The sequence below is a fragment of the Pelecanus crispus genome, chromosome 7 (assembly GCF_030463565.1).
Source record: "Pelecanus crispus isolate bPelCri1 chromosome 7, bPelCri1.pri, whole genome shotgun sequence".
Taxonomy (NCBI): domain Eukaryota; kingdom Metazoa; phylum Chordata; class Aves; order Pelecaniformes; family Pelecanidae; genus Pelecanus; species Pelecanus crispus.
The window spans coordinates 35,624,683-35,647,158 of NC_134649.1; the positions used below are offsets into that span (position 1 = coordinate 35,624,683).

The window sequence follows — 22,476 nt, forward strand, 5'->3', positions numbered from 1 at the left end:
AGAAAGGCATACCCACAGTGCACACTGGAGCTCAACTGGGAGAGTTGAAAGGCTGCTGCAGAGTGTGGAGTTGCAGATAATGAATCCTGCTATAAGGCTCCTCATTAGCTCATGCTTGCTGTCATGCTAGTTCAGCTCTGTGACTTCCAGCACTGGAATCGGTATCTGATATATAATATATCCTGCACTGCACTTATCTAGGTATATGTGTAAGTGGTCTTAAGTGTGAATGCAGGGAGGTCTGGTGCCTCAAGTTCCATGAGCATAAGTTCACATTGGGTCCCACTGACTACCTCTCTAGAAAATGTCTCAGGTTTGTATGTTCAAACTGAATTTTGTCCTCACTTCCTGCAACTCACCTGTTTTACTTTGAGGGATGCTCTATTGGAATGGCCAACGAGAGAAATGGCATGTGAACCCTTTGAGCTGTAGGGGAAGAGTGTGGACTACAAAGACAAAATTTTCAAGGATGAAGTAAATGAAACACAAAAGCAAAAGTATCGCTAGACTAAGAATACAAATAAGCAGCAAGGCAATGGCAACCTTTCTTTGAATTGGAGTGAACTTACTGAACTTGAAGAGAGTACACTTTCATCTACAGTTAACTGAAACTTTTTAACTAGTTTTAAGCCAAGCGCTATTACTGTCCATAGTCTCAATATCTCTGATGTGGAGGCATGTTGTGTTTGGTGTGCGTACCTGAAGAGAAGTCTCATTAAGTTATTTCAGCTTCATTTTTTATTATCCTGGGGATTACCTACTTTACCCAAGCATCCCTTAAGGTGAAGCAAGTTCTTTTCTCACCTGTTTACAATTAGCATCACTGAACAAAAAAGCAACTTACAGCATGTCAGCACTGAAATTATGGAATCTGTCCTCAGATAGCCACAACTGCAGAACCAGTAAAGAGACAGTTAAACATGTTGGACTAGCTTAATTAATGTTGCCTCATCCAGCTGCATTTGGCTTTTAAAGATGTGTTGGTAACATGTTGCTTGTTTGAAAGGTCAGTCTGGAATGCAATGTGAAAAGTTCTTACATGAAATATACATTATATTGCAGGATAAACAGAGAATGGTAGAATTATCATTTAGACATGCATTATTTAAATTTTAGAAAAGTTTGAAATTCACTTTCTCCAAAAATAATTTATAAACATAATTTCTCCTTTTTGTGAGACTGAAGTGGTTTTTTGTTGCCTTGTGGATCAGTTTCCTAACTGGAGAAGAAGTTAGTGCCCAAAGCCAAACATTATTTATTTAATGTGTGTGTCTGCAAAAAGATTCATGATTCTTTTTCGTTCAGCAGCAATAGGAATAAATTCCACCCAAGCAGGTTTAAGAAACATCAATTAGGGCATCATTGTCCTGTCCCAAAAGCAGTTGCTTTTGTCTTACACCAAGTGCAAAGAAATTTAATTGCTTTAAACGTACAAGCTGTCCTCCTCCTTACCTTTATTCTTTGGAATTTGAGTCTGAAAAAGCTTTTTTTTTTTTTTTGAGGTTTTATTGGTGCTCTCTTCCCTTTTTGTGTAATCACTGCGTAACCTGAAGAAAGGTTTGAACCTATCAAAAAAACCCCAAACCAACAACAAAAACCCCACCTATTGTCTACATCTATAGATGTATATATACATATACATATATACATATGTACATATATACATATGTACATATATACATACATCTATAGACAACCCATCTATTGTCTACAGCTATATATACAGTGTGTGTAAATATATATATTGTACACTAAACATGTTATTGGTATTATATCCCTAATTATTCTTTGGAGCAGTTATTTCCACTTTCTGTCTGTGTCTGTGGAGAATTTCTTGTAGGCTTTTGCTCATCATTAGCCTCTGGTGTGCAAACTGTTTCCCTCTTTTCCAATAGTAACATACCTTTAAAAATAATGAAAATTAATTATAATTGGTTTGTTCTATTTGAAAGTGCTAACTTTCTTTACTTGTGTTTACTTCATTATTTTAATGAGAAAAAGCAATCAGGGAATCAGGGTATGTTCTGTTATTGACTTAAAATAACAAACAGGGAAAAATACCCAGGGTATCTTTTAGTGTGGAATATATTAATGAGAAAGTTCTCATGATTCAATACAAGATTATCTTTAATGGGCTGAGTTTAGCTAGGAATGCATTGGGGAGTTTTATTTGTTTTTCAGTTTATTTTGCTTTATTTAAAGATTTTTCAAGACTTTATTTTCTCCATGAACTATGTTGGAAAAGCATTCTTAATCTGTAAGCTTAGTAATAGTTCTGGGTTTCTGAAAACCTTTAGAATTCAATAGGCAAAAACATTTGATTAAGTTGTATGGCAAATGTAAAAACTGTAGCTTTTATTTAGTATGGAGTGGAGAAGATTAACATTTGAGAAAGCATCACAGAAGTTTATCTAAAGATACATTTTATTTATTTTGTCTACTATTTTAGAATACCGTAATAATTTGTCTCTCCATCCTGCTACATAACACAGACCCTTCTTTGATTTTTCTTGGATCTGTGTTGCGTGAAGAGGAGAAAAGAAGGCTTGCTCTTCTGGTCAAGTATTAGTATGCTTGGCTAGAATATAAACTGTTTCAAAAGATTGTTTGGCTAAAAACTTACAAAGACATTTTTACACTGTACTTTGTTTATCTAGGTGTCTTTCTTGCAGCTTTTATTTGGCACATTCCTGAAGGAGCAAATAGTGTTTAAGAATCCGTAACTGATTTTGTAACGTATTCATCCCAAGATGCATTTGTGCATCTGCTCAATGTTTTCAGTATGTTTTAATACTAGTTTCAGAGGGTTTGAACCAGCTGAACATTTTCGTATCTGTGAGGCTTTGTCCAGCTATTTTTTGTTTGAGTAAAACTTCCATTCTACTCAAATTGTGCAAACGGTCTTTTGTGCAAGGAAGAAGTGCTACACAAGGATTGTAAAGCACTACAGCAGTAAGGGACCATTGATTTGAGAGGATGAGAGACAATGACTTGTAATGCTAATAGATAAACGTGCTGTCATATCTGATACTTGCATTCATACTATGTTGATACTCCCAGGAATGTAGCAGTAGACGTTTAGTTTATTATAGTCCAGTACAACTGTAATGCATTTTACATGCTAAAACAATAGTTTTAGCCTAGAGAAGAGGAGGCTGAGGGGAGACCTTATCGCTCTCTACAACTACCTGAAAGGAGGTTGTAGTGAGGTGGGTGTTGGTCTCTTCTCCCAAGTAGTTAGCGATAGGACGAGAGGAAATGGGCTCAAGCTGTGCCAGGGGAGGTTTAGGTTGGAAATTAGGAAAAATTTCTTTACGGAAAGGGTGGTCAAGAATTGGAACAGGCTGCCCAGAGAGGTGGTGGAGTCCCCATCCCTGGAAGTGTTTAAAAAACGGGTAGATGTGGCACTGTGGGACATGGTTTAGTCTAGTCTACCCTTGATTGGCTTAGAGTAGACTTGGTAGTGTGGGTTAATGGTTGGACTGGATGATCTTAAAGGTCTTTTCCAACCTAAACGATTCTATGAATTCTCTCTAAAGGTTCTCATGCCTCCATTTGTTGTATGCAAGAAACACGATGTGTTGATAAAACTAGGAGGTCTTTAACATCTCCTGTTCAAAGCATTATTTGTTGATCCTTACTGCACTGCAACTGTGACTAAGTTGGCCTGTTTCTATAATTCCGTGTCTCTCTCTGAATATCTCAGCAATAGGAATTAGACATTTCTTGTGAAATGTTAGTTTACAGATTGGCATGGTCTTGTGTTTTAAATGGCTTTTGTAAAGATTTATGAACAGGTCTGTCCTTGAGAAATTTCTGTAAGGATGACTTTTATTTCCAAGGCTGTGCCTTGCCTTTGTCATATATCACTTTGACAACATCTCTGCTAAAATTGTCCCTTTTGGTATGTGGTGCGTTAAATATTTTACAGCACAGTTGGCTTCATTTAGCAGCAGTCATGTTTGCTTTCTTTTCCTCTAATTTGCAGTGTGTTCCACTGGCTTCCTGTATTGTTTGACATGACACTTTTTCCTGCCCTGCCACTTGCAGAGGTTTAGATTTCCTGGTTGCTGATAGTCATTCCATCAGCCTGTGCAGAAATTTCTTCTTGTCGTGTGTCAGAACTGGCTCCTTTTTCAGTATTCAAGACTAATTTTGCTTCTGTGATGAAATTGCAGTGCATATAAGGTATCTATTCAATTTGGTTAAATCTTATGTTCTGAGCATTTGTTTTCTCTTTTCTACCTGGAAAACTGTTTCTAGCAGTGGTTTTTCATGTTGTTCGCCCTGTCTCTCAGTCACACCCTGGCATCCTAGAGTTTTGCGGTGTGGTGTTTTCTTACTGATCCTTCAGGTTTCATAGTTTTCAGTTAGTATCCTGCAAAAATGTGGAAATTAGTGTTTTTCTGAAAATACAGAAATATCCTGGTATCTGTGGTCACATTGATTTATGGAGTGATCATCTGTCAGGATTACTGGGTTTTGACTGTAGTTCTCCTCAGGCCTCTTAGCAATTGCTGGGTAGGCAATCCTATTTTGTTAGACTATGTTAGTGATAGGTGTAACTGCCCCAAGTGCCTGGCTCCTGTGGCAACAGCTCAATTAAGGCAGCATCTGTCTAGTTCTTCCTGGGATGGACAGTAAGTGAAGCCTTTGACTTTTGTTCCAACTTCCTCCTTTAATTTTAAAAAAAAGTAATGATCTGTGTTCATAGATCCTGCTTCTGTGCTGTTTCCAGAGCTTGGCTCTAACCAATTCACAGATCTGCCCACATACTGGTTGCTTTTAGCTATTACATCTGGTAAGTTAGGCAGGGTCAAACCAGGTCAGTAGCCGAATGGGTGACCTCAAAAGTACACTGATTTGCTGCAGGATATTTTTTATAATTCATTAGGTGGCAAGCTCTTAGCAGAGTCAGACTGAATCTGTATCCCAGAATGGTGTTAGTGAGGAGTTCACAGCTGTAATTCTGGCTTTCAAATGAACTGAAGTTGAATCTCAGACCACCTTGTTCACCACCACCTCCCCCCCAACCCAAAAATACCCCAAACCCACTAATGAAACTCAGCATAAAAGTAAACACATCTGGTCATGCTCCAATTCTTCTGCTGCCACTTCAAAGGAGAAGGGGAATGTTATTAGGGCAATGTTGGGAGCTGAAACAACTAAATACCTACTACTATGCCTCTATACAGTCATGCACTTGAAGTCTTTACCACCCCGTATACTTATGAGGAGAGAATGCAATTTCTGACATTGGTGAATGGTTCTCAGCACATGAAGCAAAATGGACAAACACCTTCTTTTGTGTCTACAGATGGCCAGATGCTTTGATCTGTGAGCTGATGCATCCACATTATGCAGTGGAGGCAGAGGGAGGGGAAGAGAGAGAAAAAAGCAAAGGCAGTTGCCAAAATTGGCATCCAGCCCCAGCTCTTGAATATGTTGGACCACCCTGAAAAGCATTCATATTAGTGTTGAGTAGTATAATTATTAGATTGTTGGTCTATGTCCCAGCAAATATGTGATTTTGTTATTCTTTAAAATATGACCAGACTAAATATGTTGTCAGTGTCATCAAAACGAAGCTAATATTGTTGCTATCTTTCAGCCAAAAGTGTGCTGGATTTTGCATCCCTTTTCCAGTGCTTGGTCCTGTAGGCTGTGCCTGTACTGCTTTGTTGTATGACAGTACTGCGCTGCAATGTTAGGGGCTGCCCTCATCAGATATTACAGGAAGTAACACCATTTTGGATGCCAGCATCTTTGACAGCTTTCCAGGAGACATTAATGATTATATTACAATGGTAATATAATATGGGGAAAAACCCTAAGGATCATTGGTAACATTGTTTCTTGGTAATAAAGCAGAAGTATGGCAAGAAAGAGAAGTATTCTGCATTTTCTTCACAGTCAGTGAATTCCTCAGTGGTGTCCCTTTTTTTCCTTAAAGATTGCTGGAATAATTAGAAAGCAAAATGCGTCATGTTTTTATCAGTTTCGTTCCATAGGCTTATTCAACTCTAGGTATTTTTATGGATTCTGTGAACTAAAATACATTTCATTATAGTGCTAACCTTTGGCATGCTGTTGCACATCTTTCAGTCTGCACACCTTGGTTGCCTTTGTTGAGACTTCAGACCTATTTCTTCCGGTCAGCAGTATCTATGACAGCAACTTAATTGCTACATGCATTTGTACTGTTCTTTGGCAATTATGTTTCAGATTTGTGTCAGTGTACCTATTTGCCTGGGGGTTGGTTTTATATTAAATATCAGTAAAAACCAGGTAACAGCTACACAAACAGCAGTGAAGCAAAATCCCATGTAATTGCAAGCCAGCCCATCTAAAAGGCGAGGGAAAGGGAGTATTTTAATTATATTTTAGCTGTTACTGCCAGGAAGCAAAAGCAGAAACTATGTTTCAAGAATTGTGGCAGAAGCTATTTACTCTTATTGTCTTTGAGCCCCATAACATCATGTTAATGATTTTGCATTTATATTAAGCTTTATCTCTTTTTTTTTTTTCTCCCTCCCCAAATTTCTAAATATTCACAAGCATTAATTTACCCCTACTGACATATAGCTATTTTGGGGATGCAGATGACATTCACCAGTAATATAAAAACTTGAGAATACTGTTTCTAAATTAAGTAGTTGGGGCAATCTAGGCAATTTAGTGTAATTACTAAAATTGGAAGTTGCCCAGGACTACAAGCTTAACATGTAGGTTAGTAGAAGATGAGACTGTAAAATTTTTATGAGGATATATAGTCAGGAACTCAGTTGTATTTAGGATGGTGCATGTGGACAGAGATGCATCCACATAACAGTCATTATCAAATTCAGAACAAGGAGCTCGGGTTTGAAATCCTTCTGCCTGAAGATACAGTAGCCAGTAAAGACACATGATTTCCACATGAAGTCTGTAGGCCTGCAGTTTTGTACTGTAAATACATTTTTCCCCACTTCATTTTTCTTTGTATTCTAAGGATTAAACTGAGTGTGACCTTATTTGCTTATTTATAAAAACTGTTGATACATAAAATGTAACTTTGTATATTGTGAAAAGAACAGCCAGCATAATAGATACGCAGGGTGTAGGAAGGTAGTGAATTGTCACTGGGTTTCATTTTGAAGAAACCCAGTCATCATAGATCATATTTTAACTGTGCCCTCTTACTTAAAATGCCTGCTTAATGCTCCTTTCAGCTAGTTTCAGAGTCACTGGATTAATGTTTATGGTGATCAGCATTTCGATGATTAGTGATAAGTGTTGTCAGCCTAATGCAGAATATAGACTCAACCAATTATGCTCAAGGAAAAATTCCTGATTGTTTTTCCATGGAGTTCTCTAATCTGTATTATAGATATATAAACATGTTAAGTGGCTCTTCATAGATGGACTAAAAAAAGTAATCCACTACTGTGGTGGGATGGATATTTTAATATGAATTTTTAAAAGTAGCTTTATATATGTATTTTTTTATATAAATACATTTTTTTCAAATGCCACTGGAAGGATTTGACATTCAGTTTAGAACTTAATATGTGGGCAACTAAAGTTGTCCCATAACCTTATGGAGCTGGAGTGTGTATAGAATTTAAAGGAAATTTTCATTGGTTTGGTAGGCAGAGTGAAGGTTCTGCTTAGGTGAATGGCACTATAGCACAGATACATTAGGAGAGGACATTACAAATTATCCTCTGAGGAATCCAGGATAGAAGACATCTGAGGAACTGATGATATTGTAAAATACTAAGGTACAATATGCAGTCTTAGTGTGAGATCCGAATGTGAGTTGCTAAGAACCACTACAGTTTATTTTAAATATAAATTAAGATAGAATTATTCTGTTTGATTGGTTTGGCTTTTCACTAATCCTGATGATTGAAGGGCATATGAAGAGCTTGTTGTCCTCTAGAGGCTGGGGAAAGGTTCCGTGTTTTTCCTCTAAATAGGCTTTTCTAGCAACAACAAACCAAACCCAACCCAACCCTCTGAACTATGTTGCTCTTTTCAAAGATGACTTAAAACTTATCACCTTATCTCAATATTGTATTGCTGAGTCAATAATGCCACTGTGGTTTCTAGTGATTCAGATACTCCACCAGAACTTGTGTATAGGAGCAGAACCAGAATACAATATTTGAACCAGTACTGGGAAGTTCCAGTGGACTGAGAATAGGATTCTCATTTTAGTGCTTCGCTTCTCATGTAATGTCTAAGTGCTGAACAATGGATCAAAATTTTGGGGTGCTGAAATAGCAGCATATTTTTACAACGCGATGATAGATCCCAGGATAGGCAGTCTTGACAGTTAATTAGTGATGTCTTAATGGCAGATTGTTATTGGAGTAACTGCAGACTTGGAATCAACTGGAGAATGGAATTTGCCAGCTAGGCAAAACTGTAGTACCACCATTGGACTAGTGACATTGGTTTGCTTGATGTGTGTCTGGTTGGACAGATTTGAAATGTATATTTCATCTTCTAGAGAAACAAGTGACTATACTAGACATGTTTTAAAAACAACATCTGTTTTGTTGACCTTGCTTTTTCAGCAGTCCATCTATGTAAACCTAAATATTTAGATGAAAGCAACATTCAAAGATTTGTAGCTGAGACATTTCCCTTTTTCTGCTGTTTTTCTTGATGAATGTAAGGGAAGATAACAACCCACCTTTTTTTCCACTCCATTGCAATCACATTCTAAGAGGTCTTCTGAAATCAGTACAGTGACATTATTTTGCAAGCTAATGGAAACATTATTTCAAATGCTTGAACAAATGTTACTGTGTATTCATGTATGCACACTTTTACAAATGAAATAGTACATCTGTGATTTTAGTTCTGCTTTTTCCTTTCTGTACTGCTGACTTCACATACAGATTGAATTGGGGGAATATAGTATGTCTTAACTGTTTCTCATCTTTCAAAATCCACAGTTTGAAATTGAGTAACTTTTTAAGATATGTGCATTTATTTCTGATTTCTGACTATCTAACCAATCTGCAGCTTAAAAACATACTTGGGCAGCCTGGCTTTTTAGGAATTGATAGATGGGGAAGTTTTAAACAGAAATAGTTTGTTTTCAACGTCAAGGATTTGCTTTGTATTTCTCTTTCTATGGGAATCAAAAATAATGAGGTAATTGTTGTGAAATCTGGGTCCAGGATCAATTAGTGTTATTTGTCATGAGATTTTGTGTTTGTATGTATATCATAATCCATTCAAGTGTAAAATAAAAGGTATTTCACTTTCTGTTCCCACACGTAAACTTTCAGATATAGTGAGAGTGGTCTTACCAAGTTGAAGATTAGAAAAGAAAAAACGTATAAAGTGTTGCCGTGAGACATTCCATGCGTTTAGGGAAAGTAATTGTGTAAATGATCTATTATTAGATTGACTCATTTATGTTCTCCAGAACAAGTAATACAGTTGTTCCAGATAGATGGTCTAATGAGCAATTTTAACTTATCTAAAAAATATACCTGGTGTCTCTTCTGTATTTTAAACATACTTTCATTATTTAAGTGTATCATTTATTTTGAATCACTTAATTGACAAAGGAAATCAAAAGGTATTCTGCAGTAGTGTGCAGTGACTACATTTTTGGGTCCTGAATAAGCTGAAAATGATAGAGTTTAAGCAATCTATTTAGGGAAAATAACTTTTCTCTGTTTCTTGCCCCCCCCCCCCCCCCCCCCCCCCCCCCCAGATCCAGCCATTGTAAATGGAGTTTATTGGTCAGAATCTTTAAATAAGGTGTTTGTTGATAATTTCGATCGTGACCCTTCTCTCATCTGGCAGTACTTTGGAAGTGCAAAAGGATTTTTCAGACAATATCCAGGTAAGAAGAATACAAGTTCTTACTTAAAATACAATAAAGAATGCTATGGCTGCAAATTTCGACTAAGTATTGTCGCAAATCATGACTTTCACAGATACTTGCAGGTTTGATTTTACTTTATCTAGTTTTCAGAGAGAGATATTTCCAATCAGTATTTACAATGTACTGTTTTTTCTATCAGTTTTCATTGGGAGGTGAAGCCTCCAAGATAACTCATGTACTTGTATATATTCCTATTCAGATATACATATACACACATATGAAAAATAACTTCTAAACAAACAGTGGAGAAGGAGAGCAAAAGGATTAGACCCTTCATATAGTACTGAACTTAGATAATGTGCTCTATCAATGCATACAGTAAGACTTATTGTAATTTATTGTTCAGTTTTTAGACTTTCACTTAACCTGACATCTTTACATTTAAAGGTTTCCAAAACTTGTTTTAAAGTTTACTTTCACACCAGTTGTAATAAGATCACACCAGTTGTAATAAAATTCAATTAGGTCACTTGTATTATTTCTATAGACGTATGTTAAAATATATATTGTTGCCTATTAAGTTTTATGTTTAATCACATACCAAATTTACTACATATTAAATAAACTTAAAAAGTTAAATAACTGATCCTCAGCTTCTGTAACTTTGGATCAGGCCCATAGTGGGAACTGTTCCTTTACCTGACATGGTTTAGCAACCCATGTTTTTTTAAGTCTGGAGTCTTTGAGTTTAATGTGAGCAAGTTTGCTATAAGCCTGTATGTCTGAAAGTGGCTGAAAGTAATGGCTACTACATCTCTGTTAGCTTTAGATTATAGTTCAGTTCTCAAGCCCCATGATATTTCAAGAGTAGAAAAAAGTGTTAGTCCTCATTATAAAGGCTGTTCCTTGTTTTGTGCTAGAAAACAAGTGTAAAAAGCAGGAAGGTTTACCCTGTCTTTTTTTTTTTTTTTTTTTTTTTTTTTTTTTTGCTTGGAGGTGTTTTTATCATATTTCTTTTGACCCACAACCAGGAGAGATCACCTCTCCTGTGAGCACAACATCAGGTGTATGACCTGTGAGTGAAGCAGTTAGTATAACAGGACCTGTTGAGATCAGCCATGGGTAGTAAGTGCTCAAGGTTTGAAAGGGACTTGGCAAGCATGTGATAAAGCTTGCCAGCACCAATGACCAAGTATGACAATGCTTTAGTGACTGTAATATGATGAACACAGTAGGCTTGAAGAGGTTTTCACCTTAGAGTAGGCTAAAAAGGAGTGAGAAAAAGAATACTGTTTCTGGTGGTCCTATTTTATTAAATTATTTTTCCAGCATTTCCTATGTTATAACACCATTGACTGTTAGGTTAACGTATGAAACTCCATTAAGTGCTAATTTGCCCCAATACCACAGATACATTTTGAACAGGAACTGTGAAAATGCTGTAATTTAATCTTTTTATCTCTTTTTTTTTTTTTTTTTAAACAGGAATTAAATGGGAACCTGATGAGAATGGAGTTATTGCATTTGACTGCAGAAATAGAAAATGGTAGGTAATAGGTGACTACCAGTGTTTAAGAAATTTAAAGGAAGAAAAGTTCAGTATTTAAAACAACAAGATGTTTTGTCTTTTGTCTTAGGTACATCCAGGCAGCAACTTCTCCAAAAGATGTGGTAATTTTAGTAGATGTCAGTGGCAGTATGAAAGGGCTTCGCTTGACTATTGCAAAACAGACGGTTTCATCTATTTTGGATACCCTTGGAGATGATGACTTCTTCAATATAATTGCTGTGAGTGTCTCAGGATTTTTCTTCCATCATTTGTTGTTATCTGTCATGTTTTACATCACAATACAGTTGAAAAATGTTCCAGGCAGGTGATGGATATAAGATGACATCTGAACCAACTGGACAGACATTGTGATTTTCCAATGCAAACTTCTTCAGGTGACAGTGTTTTCAAACTGTTTTTCTATGAGTTGCAGTCTGAAACCCCTTAAACAAGCTGTCTTGAGTTTGGGAGTTGCAAATAGTAATCTGTTTTCTAGTTTGCCTGAACTTTCAACATTACCTTAATTCTTAACTTTGGGGTGTGTCCTGCTCCGCTGCCCCCCCCGCCTTTTTTTCCCCTTACAGCTTCTTCAGCACAGTGCAAATTGCAAAATGGTTAATAAGTAAGAATTAATAGAACCAGATCTTAGCTTTTGCTGAAGCTTTTGTGGCATGTAAAATGCCAACATAGCTCCTCATCGTTTGTGCTTTCCTCAGTGTGAATCTGAAACATATGTATAAGTCGCGCAGAGGTATTATTGGTGCTTTCTAACAGTGTTAAATTAGATCATCAGTAGTTCCTGTTATTTGCATACGGTGGTTGCTTATCCATGGTACAGGTACATGCTTTAAATCTATGACAAGAGGATAGTTTTACAGTACTTAAGAATAATGGGATTAATCATGTAGGTAAGGATGGCTTTAAAAAGTCCAAAACTGACATTAAAATGACAATTTGGCTGGGGGATGGGGAGGGGGAGGAGGAATTGGTGGGTTTATAAATTCTCCTTTGCTGATATTCTTTTGCTAATACTTTATAAATATGTGGTTTTATCATATGCATAAATAGTAAAAATGTCTTCAAACTCTTGAATGTTAAGGAGGATTTAGCCTTATTTTGCTACAAGGGAAAATAGTAAAAAAGTACTAAAATAAATGGCTCCAGTGACGCCAGCGCAAATCATTGAGATTGCATGGAGAATGAAGTATATGTGCCTGAAGTATATGTGCATTTACTGTATTTTTAACAGCAAGCAGTTAGTTCAGAATATCTTTCATATTAATCTCCTTGCGTGATAATTGCATAATTAGAAGAAACTCATGTAGTAGAAAGGGATAATTACATACTGTATCAAAAAAAGGTTTACTGTCCTTCAAAAAAATTGTGATTAACTGTAATCTAAATAACTTTTGTAAGTTGAAAGAATATTTCAACTAAGTAATTATTAAGATACTTGACCAGTCATTTTTCAGTGGATAATCTCTGTATTTATCAGTAGTTGTGACAGTTAGTGTGAATGATGTAGGAATAAAAAAGAAGTGTTTTTTTAAGTGAAGTTTTTTTACTTTGGGAAAACCAAAAAGCTCATTTATAACAAAAAAAATGTAAAAATGTATGTAGCTAGAATCCAAAGTAATGGTTTTGCCTAAGTAATACAGCAGAAATACTGTGTAAATTCTTCCCAAAAAGCAAGTATGACATTTTGTTCAACTTAAACTTTAATTGAAAATGAACCGAGCTGTGTGTGAAACAGCATGGAGTGACAGAATTTTTACATAATTTCTTGCCAATTACCACAAACTTCTGATCAATGATTCGGGTATTGGGAAAAGGAAAGAAACACCCAATTGAGCCTTTCCTCCCCGTTGCCCAGGCTCGGGTTCTGCCCAGCACCTCCCTCCCCACGCCCTTACCTTAGCTGCCCGTTTCAGTCCCTGCCCTCTCCTGGGTGAGGTGCTGGGTGGTGTGGGAGGTCAAGGTCCTGTGTAGGTTTCTGCTCTGTGCTTATTAGTTTCTTACTGCCACGCTCAGCTGCTTATTGGTATTCCTCTGCTGCTCTTTGCTTTTCCCTTCAGCCTGGGTTGCCCATGGCTGCAGTCCCTCAGGGGTGTCCCTGCCCCGTTGTGGGTCACCTGCAAACCACGGTGTCCAGAAGCACACCCCTTTCAGCACAATGCTGTTCCAGCTGTGTTTCCAAATGTTTCCAGCCCGTGATGGCTTCTTCCTTACGCCTGCCTGCGTGAGGATGCTGCAGCCTCCTCAGGCTTGCTGCTGCGGCTTTGGTGCCTCGCAGGTTGCTCAGAACTGGTGTTGGTGCCAGCTGGAACCGTCTGTGACTGGCACAGGGCAGTTCATGGCCCTCTCCCACACAAGCTGCCGCTGAAGCTCTTTCCTGCTTACACCTAATATGTAGTTTGGTTAGTGTAAGAAATTCTTAATATTTAGGAAGATATGTAATTACTGTGGCATTTGTCTGAGGTAGTTTTTTCATCTGAAGGTTCTTTCCTCTCCATAACCTCTTCTAGGATGAATATGTGTTTAGTTGTTGAAAGAAGTAGAAATAGGAACCGAGAATGAGATTTTATTCTTACCAATTCAGCTGTTTAGTTTCATTAGGACACTGATGGTTTAGCTACTGTGCAAATACGAACCTGAAATTGTTCACTGCATTGAAAGAGGTACCACAGAAACTCAGGGGAAAACAAGGAGACCATGACAGGAATGACAATGAGTGGGTAAAGTGCTGTCCTGTCACCTTGATGGTATCTTGGAAAAAGAGTTTTGAAGGAGTTGTTTTGGACTGTCACAATATAATCCTTGCTGTCTCACAAGGCAAAAAATTAATGATGTAAAGAAAACACAAACTTTGTTTGCTTGAAAATGTAACAAACTGGTAACAGAGACCGGTGTTGCGGAGAAGGGAGTAGACGTTTCAATGAGGAATGGCATAGGTAGGCTGGGGTTGGATTATGAACTCCTTTTAAAATTTGGTGTGTTAGAGGAGGACATAGTGAAGGTACACGCTAAAGCCAGGGTTACGCTGATCTAAATGATCAGCAAAAATGACATCTGAAGCACTGCTTTGAATAAGTGCCAGCAGGGTAGATGATCTTTGTCAAGACCGGAGAGGACGTTTCAGAACATGAGGTGACAAAGCCCGCACAAGAGGCTTCTTAGTGTGAAAGCACTGAAAATCCCATATAGCTTTTATCTATATACAAATCTTTGAGTGAGATTATATCTTACTCTTTATAATTTAGACATAGCCTGGTGATGTGAAAACAGTTTCATTTTAAGGTAAGATATGCATATGTCCATATGAGAAATCCCCTTTGTAACATAAATCTGTGCATATATAGCAAGTCTGTATCTAGAACTGTCCAGCTGTGCAGTGTATGCAAAAATAGATCCACTGTGCCTAAATGCTGAAGACTTACTTTTCATGTAGCGCACAGCTGATACTTGCTCACACCGATTGTTCTTCTGAAAGGCCTGTCCAAATTGTTGCTCTGTGAGGACTGCTGGACATCTGGAAGTCTGAGGCAAACAACCAAGTATCTCTCTTCCCAGACCAAAATTTGAGATGGAATAAGAGCTTTATGTGGGAAAACTGGACAAACAATACACTTTTTAGATGAAGCGAAAGTTTTGAGCCTGAGTGATTGTCAGGATGGCTTTATTATGCACAGTGATTAATGGAACAAATACTTGCAACAGAAGACTTCTATGAGGAACTGGGCCAGGAATTAGGAGTCAAATAGGTTAAGGAGCGTGTGCTCTCTCTCTCTGGGAGAACCCTAAAGCATGCCTGCATTTTGAGGCAAAAGAAGGAAAAGCAAGGAAAATAGTGATGACGGATGCGAGAGAGGGCTTACAGATGAGCAACAGCCAGAATGAAGCAAGTGGAAGGGTTATGCAAGCAGATGAGAAACTTTCGTGTTTGTTACGGTAAAAAGGAAGAGCACTTTAAAGTTAGCCAAAAGAGAACATGAGGTTAGAGAAGCTGAATTAGTGTAAGACAGGGCTCTGTTGACAGTGGGGGTCAAGGATGGAAAGGAATTGAACATTGAGAAAATCAATATCTATGTCAGTGAAAGAAGAGGAAACATGGCTTAGCAGATGAAAAAGTGAAGTCTGAAAAGCATTTGTGCAAGATATGTGGTCATCAGCTCTGGTAGTTTTTTATTCTCCCTTTACAGTATTTCACTGTACAATAAGTTTTAAAAGCTTTTCAATTTGCTTTTTAGGTGGTTGTTATACTTTTCAGTGTTCCATACACAAAGAGACGTTTAGGATTCTCATTAACTGTAATGGGAGTTATGGTCACTACTTACTAACATTGTTAAAAACTCAGGTAACACTTACACATATGCAGTGGGATAGCAAAAAAAAAACCCCCAAACCCAGCCAAGAACAAAACCCAAAAGCCACTAGCAGTACATTAGCTGGGTTGTTTCATATCCACTTGATTTTTCACTAAATATACTTTTAACTTTATATGTATATAGAGCAGAAAGAAGAATTCAGTGCTGGTCTTTCCAGGGAATAAACATAAAAGTATAATGTTAAAAATAATTTTAGCTTTCATGGGTAGGTTGTTGCAAAATCTATCTGAAATTGATGGACTAGATGATTGAATTGCAAAAAGTTGTTGAAATACAAGAGTGATTTTGTGCTGCCTATGTTAAAATTTAAGGTCAGTTCACTGGTGCATGAACAGAGATGCCTGCAAAAACAAGACATATTTTTCCAATTCACTTTGAAGTATAATTCCAAGTCATGCATTAAATTAACAATATTATCATAAAACGAGTACTAATTTTGCCAAATGCTGAAATTTTTAAAATGCTTTTACAAAAATGTAAACTCTACATTAAAGTAACAAAATATTAACTGAGCCAAGAATGTTAAATTAATTTTAATGCTTTAGTCACACCATTTTAGCAAAATTAATTAGAATAAAATTATTTGTTAATTCAAAGCACGGTAGTATAGTTCTCTGGTTTTAATTTGTAGTATTTTCCATTATAGATGGTTGCTGTGTAGTGTCTTCTTTGGAGTCCTTGTAGTCATACAGAATAGATTGTGGATAAACTTACTTTTCAGCCTGCCTGAACAATCAGGTTCTGTACAGCTAATGCGTGAGCAGACTGAGAAAGGGAAAGGAAACCAATTGCTACCCTCCATATGATTGCTCCAAGCAGTGGGCTGCGCTTGTGGGCCACTTGTTGCGCATGGCAACACTAGTGGAACTTTGGAAATACCAATTCCTTTGGTTCCTTTTCTGGATTGGCTTCTGTTGTGATTTAACCCCAGCCAGCAACTAAGCACCACACAGCTGCTCGCTCACTCCCCCTGCCCCAGTGGGATGGGGGAGAGAATCGGAGGAGTAAGAGTGAGAAAACTCCTGGGTTGAGATAAGAACAGTTTAATAATTGAAATAAAATGAAGTAAAAATAGTAATAACAATATAACAATAATAATAATAATATACAAAGCAAGTGATGCACAATGCAATTGCTTACCACCCTATGACTGATGCCCAGCCAGTTCCCGAGCAGCGATCGCTGCCCCTCAGCCAACTCCCCCCAGTTTCTATACTGAGCATGACATCACATGGTATGGAGTAGCCCTTTGGCCAGTTTGGATCAACTATCCTGGCTGTGCCCCCTCCCAGCTTCTTGTGCACCTGGCAGAGCATGGGAAGCTGAAAAGTCCTTGACTAGTGTAAGCACTACTTAGCAACAATTAAAACATCAGTGTGTTATCAACATTCTTCTCCTACTAAATCCAAAACACAGCACTATGCCTGCTACTAGGAACAAAATTAACTCTATCCCAGCTGAAACCAGGACAGCTTCCACTGTTGGATCTTAGGCTGGGCTGTATTGGATATCCAAGTATGCCTAATATAGCGTGAAATCTTTTATCCGTGTACTGTTGCAAAACAAAATGTGAATTTAATTTGTTCCTGTGGACCTTGCTCCAGAGAGCTTAATATGACAAAGGAGAAATATGAAAAATGTTAAAATAAATGTAAACTACTTGTGTAGGTGTTCTAGAACCGCATATTTTTCACATTTTCAGAATACAGATAGTATCTGATTATCCAATGTAGGTCAGCAGCTGTCTAACTAGCTGTATGGTTCCTCTTAGTTCAGATTTTAGCTGACTCATTTTATTTTATGCCTGTTGTGCAAAGAAATAACTAGAGTGACAAAATAATGTGAACTAATAAAACAAATAAATGTAACTAAGTAAATAACATAATAATGAAAATCAAGGTCATCAAATGTTTAAATTACAAGAGAGATGAAAGTAGACCGAGGTTTTAGAAGAGGAGCTCAGAAAGGAAGGTAATTGGATTTTACTTCTCTCCTTCCCTCCTTCAGCAAAACGCAGACTAGTCACAGCTGTTGCACAGATATTGGGTCTCTCAGCTATTGCATCACAACTATCAGACTATAACATGCAAAGATGTCATATGCCAGAGTATAGGGGTATGGGACTATGCAACACGAGGAAGTATAAGAAAACAGTGTAATGCAAGACTCTTGAAAAACAAAATGCAGGCTATTATGAGGTAAATTAACAAGGGATCTATACTGGGTATTGCTGGCAAAGTCAGCAGTTACTAATCAGGCTTTTGGTTCAAGATCAGGAAACTGTTTCACTAAATAAAAAATTTTAAATGTTATAGAAAAGCTGCAGAACTGAGTTCCAACTGCTGATATGGTGGGGGGGGGGGGATTTTTTCCCTTTTCCACTTTAAAAGATTTGGTGCAGTTAAAAGAAAGGCATCACCAGTAACAAAATGACTGCAAAACACCTTATGACAAGGATAAAGAAATGGAATATATGCTATGAAGCACCAGTTGGGTATTTTACTAGAACTTGACAATTGTACTAAAGATCTTACCAAGTGGATATGCTAGTTCAAGCAGCAAACACTGCTTGAATGCCTTCACGTGTTGCATCAGAATTCTGCAGTTTTCATGGACTTAGAAGCAGATGTTTGCGGTTTGGGGAATTTCTTTTGGAACTGAAATAATTTTGTCCAGTGAATTTTTCCATCTCTTCATATTTGATTTTTTTAAAAAGGAAAAGAAAGTGTATACAATTAGCAAAGAGTATAAAAATTAAAATAGATCATAAAAATGCACCCTGTACCTTTTTATATAAAAGTATTTCTTACTATGCTTCCATTTGTATCTGAACACTTCCAGGTTATGCTTGCTATCCATAGAACACCATTACATAAGATACTCATTTACACACCTTGTCGTAATTGAGTTTCTTCTGCCATACATAGCAGTATATAGTATACAGTAGTTATAGTAATAATCTCAAGGTGAATTAGATGCCACAAATGTAAATAGTGCCACAATTTGGCTGGCTTTCAGAAAGATTAATATCTACATTTTCTTATGTTCATAGTGACAATGGAAGTGCTTTGTCCACATGCCATCTATGTAATTGTGCTGTTTATGTGAGAATGAATACTTTTATTCATCCTTTTTTGAAGTAGGTTGATTCTGTAAAATGGGTCTGCTAGGGCACTTAAAGAATGTTCTCTGCGCAAGCGTGGGCATCTTTATACTATGCAACTGAATAACACTAAAGGTGTAGTGGGAAGCTACTGGGAATCTATCTGGGTTATGGTGCAGCTAGCAGATATGCAAGCTACATGTCTGTGGGAATAGCCTGACAATCTGAGTTACTCAAAATAGTAGTTAAAATAAATCTTATAGAAATCTAATGGACTGAAATGATGCTACTTAAATGCAAGGCCTGATAGAGTAGGAAGTTGTTTCATCTATTTGCTGGTGGTGATAGGCCTGGAAAAAACCAGCATTAGAAAATTCTGAGTTTGCTTGCATGTAGGTGTTTGAAACTGAAACCATGACTGAGAGACAGGTAGACTTCAGTATTTTATTGTGTGTTGGCCAATTACAGATGCTGTGCTTGGTATCATATAAAGAAAAGTATGTATGTTAATATAGTTTCCAATGACAGCTACAGAAATCGAGCTAAGAACAGGCTTAACTGGAAAGCATATTGATTAAAAAACATGCTGAAAAAAACTGTGTGAAGACAGGAAAAAGCTTGGAAGTAGGGGCTGGTGTACTGGTGTCTGTTGCAGATTTTCAGTATTTTTTTACAATGGAATGGAATATGGTCTTGACTTTGGCCTATAATAAGAGATGCTGTGTAGATTTGGTATTATTATTTTGTAATGACTGTCAGGAGATAGATTGGAAGGCAGTCTGAAGAGAGAAACTACAGGGGAAAGTACATCATTTATCAGATCAATAAACTGTTATGACACTGAGATGCACACGGGACACTCCCAGTGACTCTGAAGTGTTCTACAAGTCTTTGCCTTATTTTTCATATTACGTTTGGAGCAATAGACATATCTACAGGCTCTCATATATTGGAATAACATTGATGGGAATAAAATAATTAGGGAACCATACAAATCTGCTATGGAAATGATGTGTAAATATCTTTTGAACCTTTTTGTTTGTTTCCATACAATCAGCCAATTACTATGTTGATGCTGATGTAAAATAGTCTGTATAACCAGCAATAATAAGTGGAGTTACTCTGGGTTTGTATTTCCTTATAGCTGAGGACTGAGTCTAGCACAATGCCTCAAAAATAACTTGATGCAGTTCAAATTAAACACATGCAACAGTAATTATGTAATTATGAGTGTGGTGAGTACTGCACTGTTAAAATGAATGATGATGATGGGTGTCCAAAGTGGAACAGGTTGCAGGGGTCTATGGTTAGACATATGTGTAGAGAAAGGAGTGGTGTTAAATTGAAGAGAGTAGAACAAATTCGGAGCTACAGGCAGAGACAGTGAGAACTTGCGGTGACAGAGAACCTTGTCTAAGCAGCATTCTGTAAGGAGTCATTGTAAGGCTTTTTTTTATTCCCACTGAGGTGGAGAAAGAAGGGAGTAAATACATATATTAATCTAATGAAATGTTTTTCCTGATTATTTTTGACTTGACTTAACATGTCATCTTCTGTTGTTTACTATGGATGTTCTGATTCACTAAATGCCTGTGAAAGGGTGAAACTGCTTAAAGCCTAAATGCAAAGGCCTTGTAGTTTGATCTGTGATAACTTCTAGAGTAGATTAAATTAATGAGAGGTGGAATTAAGTTAAAACTCTATCTATACAACTAATGTAGACTTTTTGAAGGTATTTCTGTATTAATTTGACCTGTGTTGAAAGGTTTAAAAGATTTAAACAATCAAGTCCAATTTTCAATCAAGTGACTTAAGCATCCATGAGTCTGCAAGATCTACTGACTGCAGATGAGACTTAGTTTCTTTTAATGCTTAAGATACTTCTGAAAATAGGACTGGGCTGTCTAACTTACTTAGACCTTGCAAGATAAGCAGATAATTCCTTAAAGACCTGTCACAGCTTCATGACTTAGTGTATAATAAGTTACTCTGTTTGACTGAAGTTCTGACTACTGTCAGACATGTCCGGGATTGATTCAAGCTTACAGACGTTTTCGCATAGTTGTTCCACTATTAACCTTCCAAAATGTTAGCCAGTGCCTCAAATATTTGTCAGGACTTTTTTTATATGTAGCAAGGAATTGGGAGTTGGGACTAATGTATCAAACATGACCTCTTAGTACTGTCCAGATTTCAACTTGAAGGATATTTATGCCAGCTAGTGTATATAGTACCCGTTAACTCCACCTGAGTGTTGGCATCCATTCAATTAAGTGCTCCTTTTTAAAAGTATAAACCTCTGAAACATTAAGAATCATGTAAAAGGAAAAAAAAAAAACCCCACAGCCAGTTTTTAAAAATGAACTGAATCCTTTTGTTCTTGCTTTATGTGCATGTTTCACTGTAGTTCTAAATCATTAAATTAAATTGTATCTTTCAAAGCTTTTAATTAAATTTTTCATCATACTTTTTATTTCTCTCTATAGTATAATGAAGAACTTCACTATGTAGAGCCGTGTCTGAATGGAACATTAGTTCAAGCAGACAGAGCCAACAAAGAGGTAAGGAATGAAAGTAACAAAACAGCGGAGAGATAGGATGCAGTGCGTAACAATGTGCTATAATAATCTTTTCCTAGTACAATGCATTCCATTATTAGAATTTATTAATTATTCTCCTTATGCCATTTCAAAGGAGTCTTATGTGACTCAGTAGGAACAAAAAGAAATAACCTCCTAGTCAATTTGATTGAATAAACTTAAAGGAAAAATACAGAAATCACTGAAAATACACTGTTAATAAAGTTTAGTAATTATTTTAAGTAAAATACTTCAGTTGCTTTAAATTGAACTATCATTCTGTTACCAAAAATTACTAAGGAAGAGATTGCATTCTTAAGTCAAACTAACACTAAAGTTGAAACAAAACCTCAAAACAAATGAAAACAAATGTAATACTATGTGAATAAAAAAACCCAGCATTTTAAACAGGTGTGTCAAAATAATAATGCATTAATTCAAGATGGATGTCCTGTTGGGAGTCTGCTATACACCACCCAACCAGGTTGTAGAGATAGATGAAGCATTCTACAAGCGGCTGGCAGAAGTCTCGCAATCGCTAGCCCTTGTTCTCGTGGGGGACTTCAACTTGCCGGACATCTGCTGGAAATACAACACAGCAGAGAGGCAACAGTCTCAGAAGTTCCTAGAGTGTGTGGAGGATAACTTTCTGATGCAGCTGGTAAGCGAGCCTACCAGGGGAGGTGCCTCGCTTGACCTGCTGTTTACTAACAGAGAAGAGCTTGTGGGAGATGTCGTGGTCGGAGGCCGTCTTGGGCTTAGAGACCACGATATGATAGAGTTCTTGATTCTGGGCGATGTAAAGAGGAGGGGCAGGAAAACTGTTACCATGGACTTCTGGAGGGCAGACTTTGGCCTGTTCAGGACGCTGGTTGGGAAAGTCCCTTGGGAGGCAGTCCTTAAGGGCAAAGGGGTCCAGGAAGGCTGGGCCTTCTTCAAGAAGGAAGTCTTAAGGGCACAGGAGTGGGCTGTCCCCGTGTGCCGTAAGATGAACTGGTGGGGAAAACGAGCAGCCTGGCTGAATA

General features: G+C 37.3%; 1 protein-coding gene across 1 annotated transcript in view; it reads left to right on the top strand.

Annotated features, from left to right (window-relative positions):
- The window catches only part of CACNA2D3 (calcium voltage-gated channel auxiliary subunit alpha2delta 3), a 480,096-nt gene that overhangs the window by 192,992 nt on the left and 264,628 nt on the right, over nt 1-22,476 (top strand). Inside the window, exons 6-9 of the mRNA XM_075713919.1 lie at nt 9,722-9,853; nt 11,321-11,381; nt 11,473-11,623; nt 21,359-21,433. Of these exons, the coding sequence (XP_075570034.1) occupies nt 9,722-9,853; nt 11,321-11,381; nt 11,473-11,623; nt 21,359-21,433 (419 nt within the window). The remainder of the gene's footprint in view (nt 1-9,721; nt 9,854-11,320; nt 11,382-11,472; nt 11,624-21,358; nt 21,434-22,476) is intronic.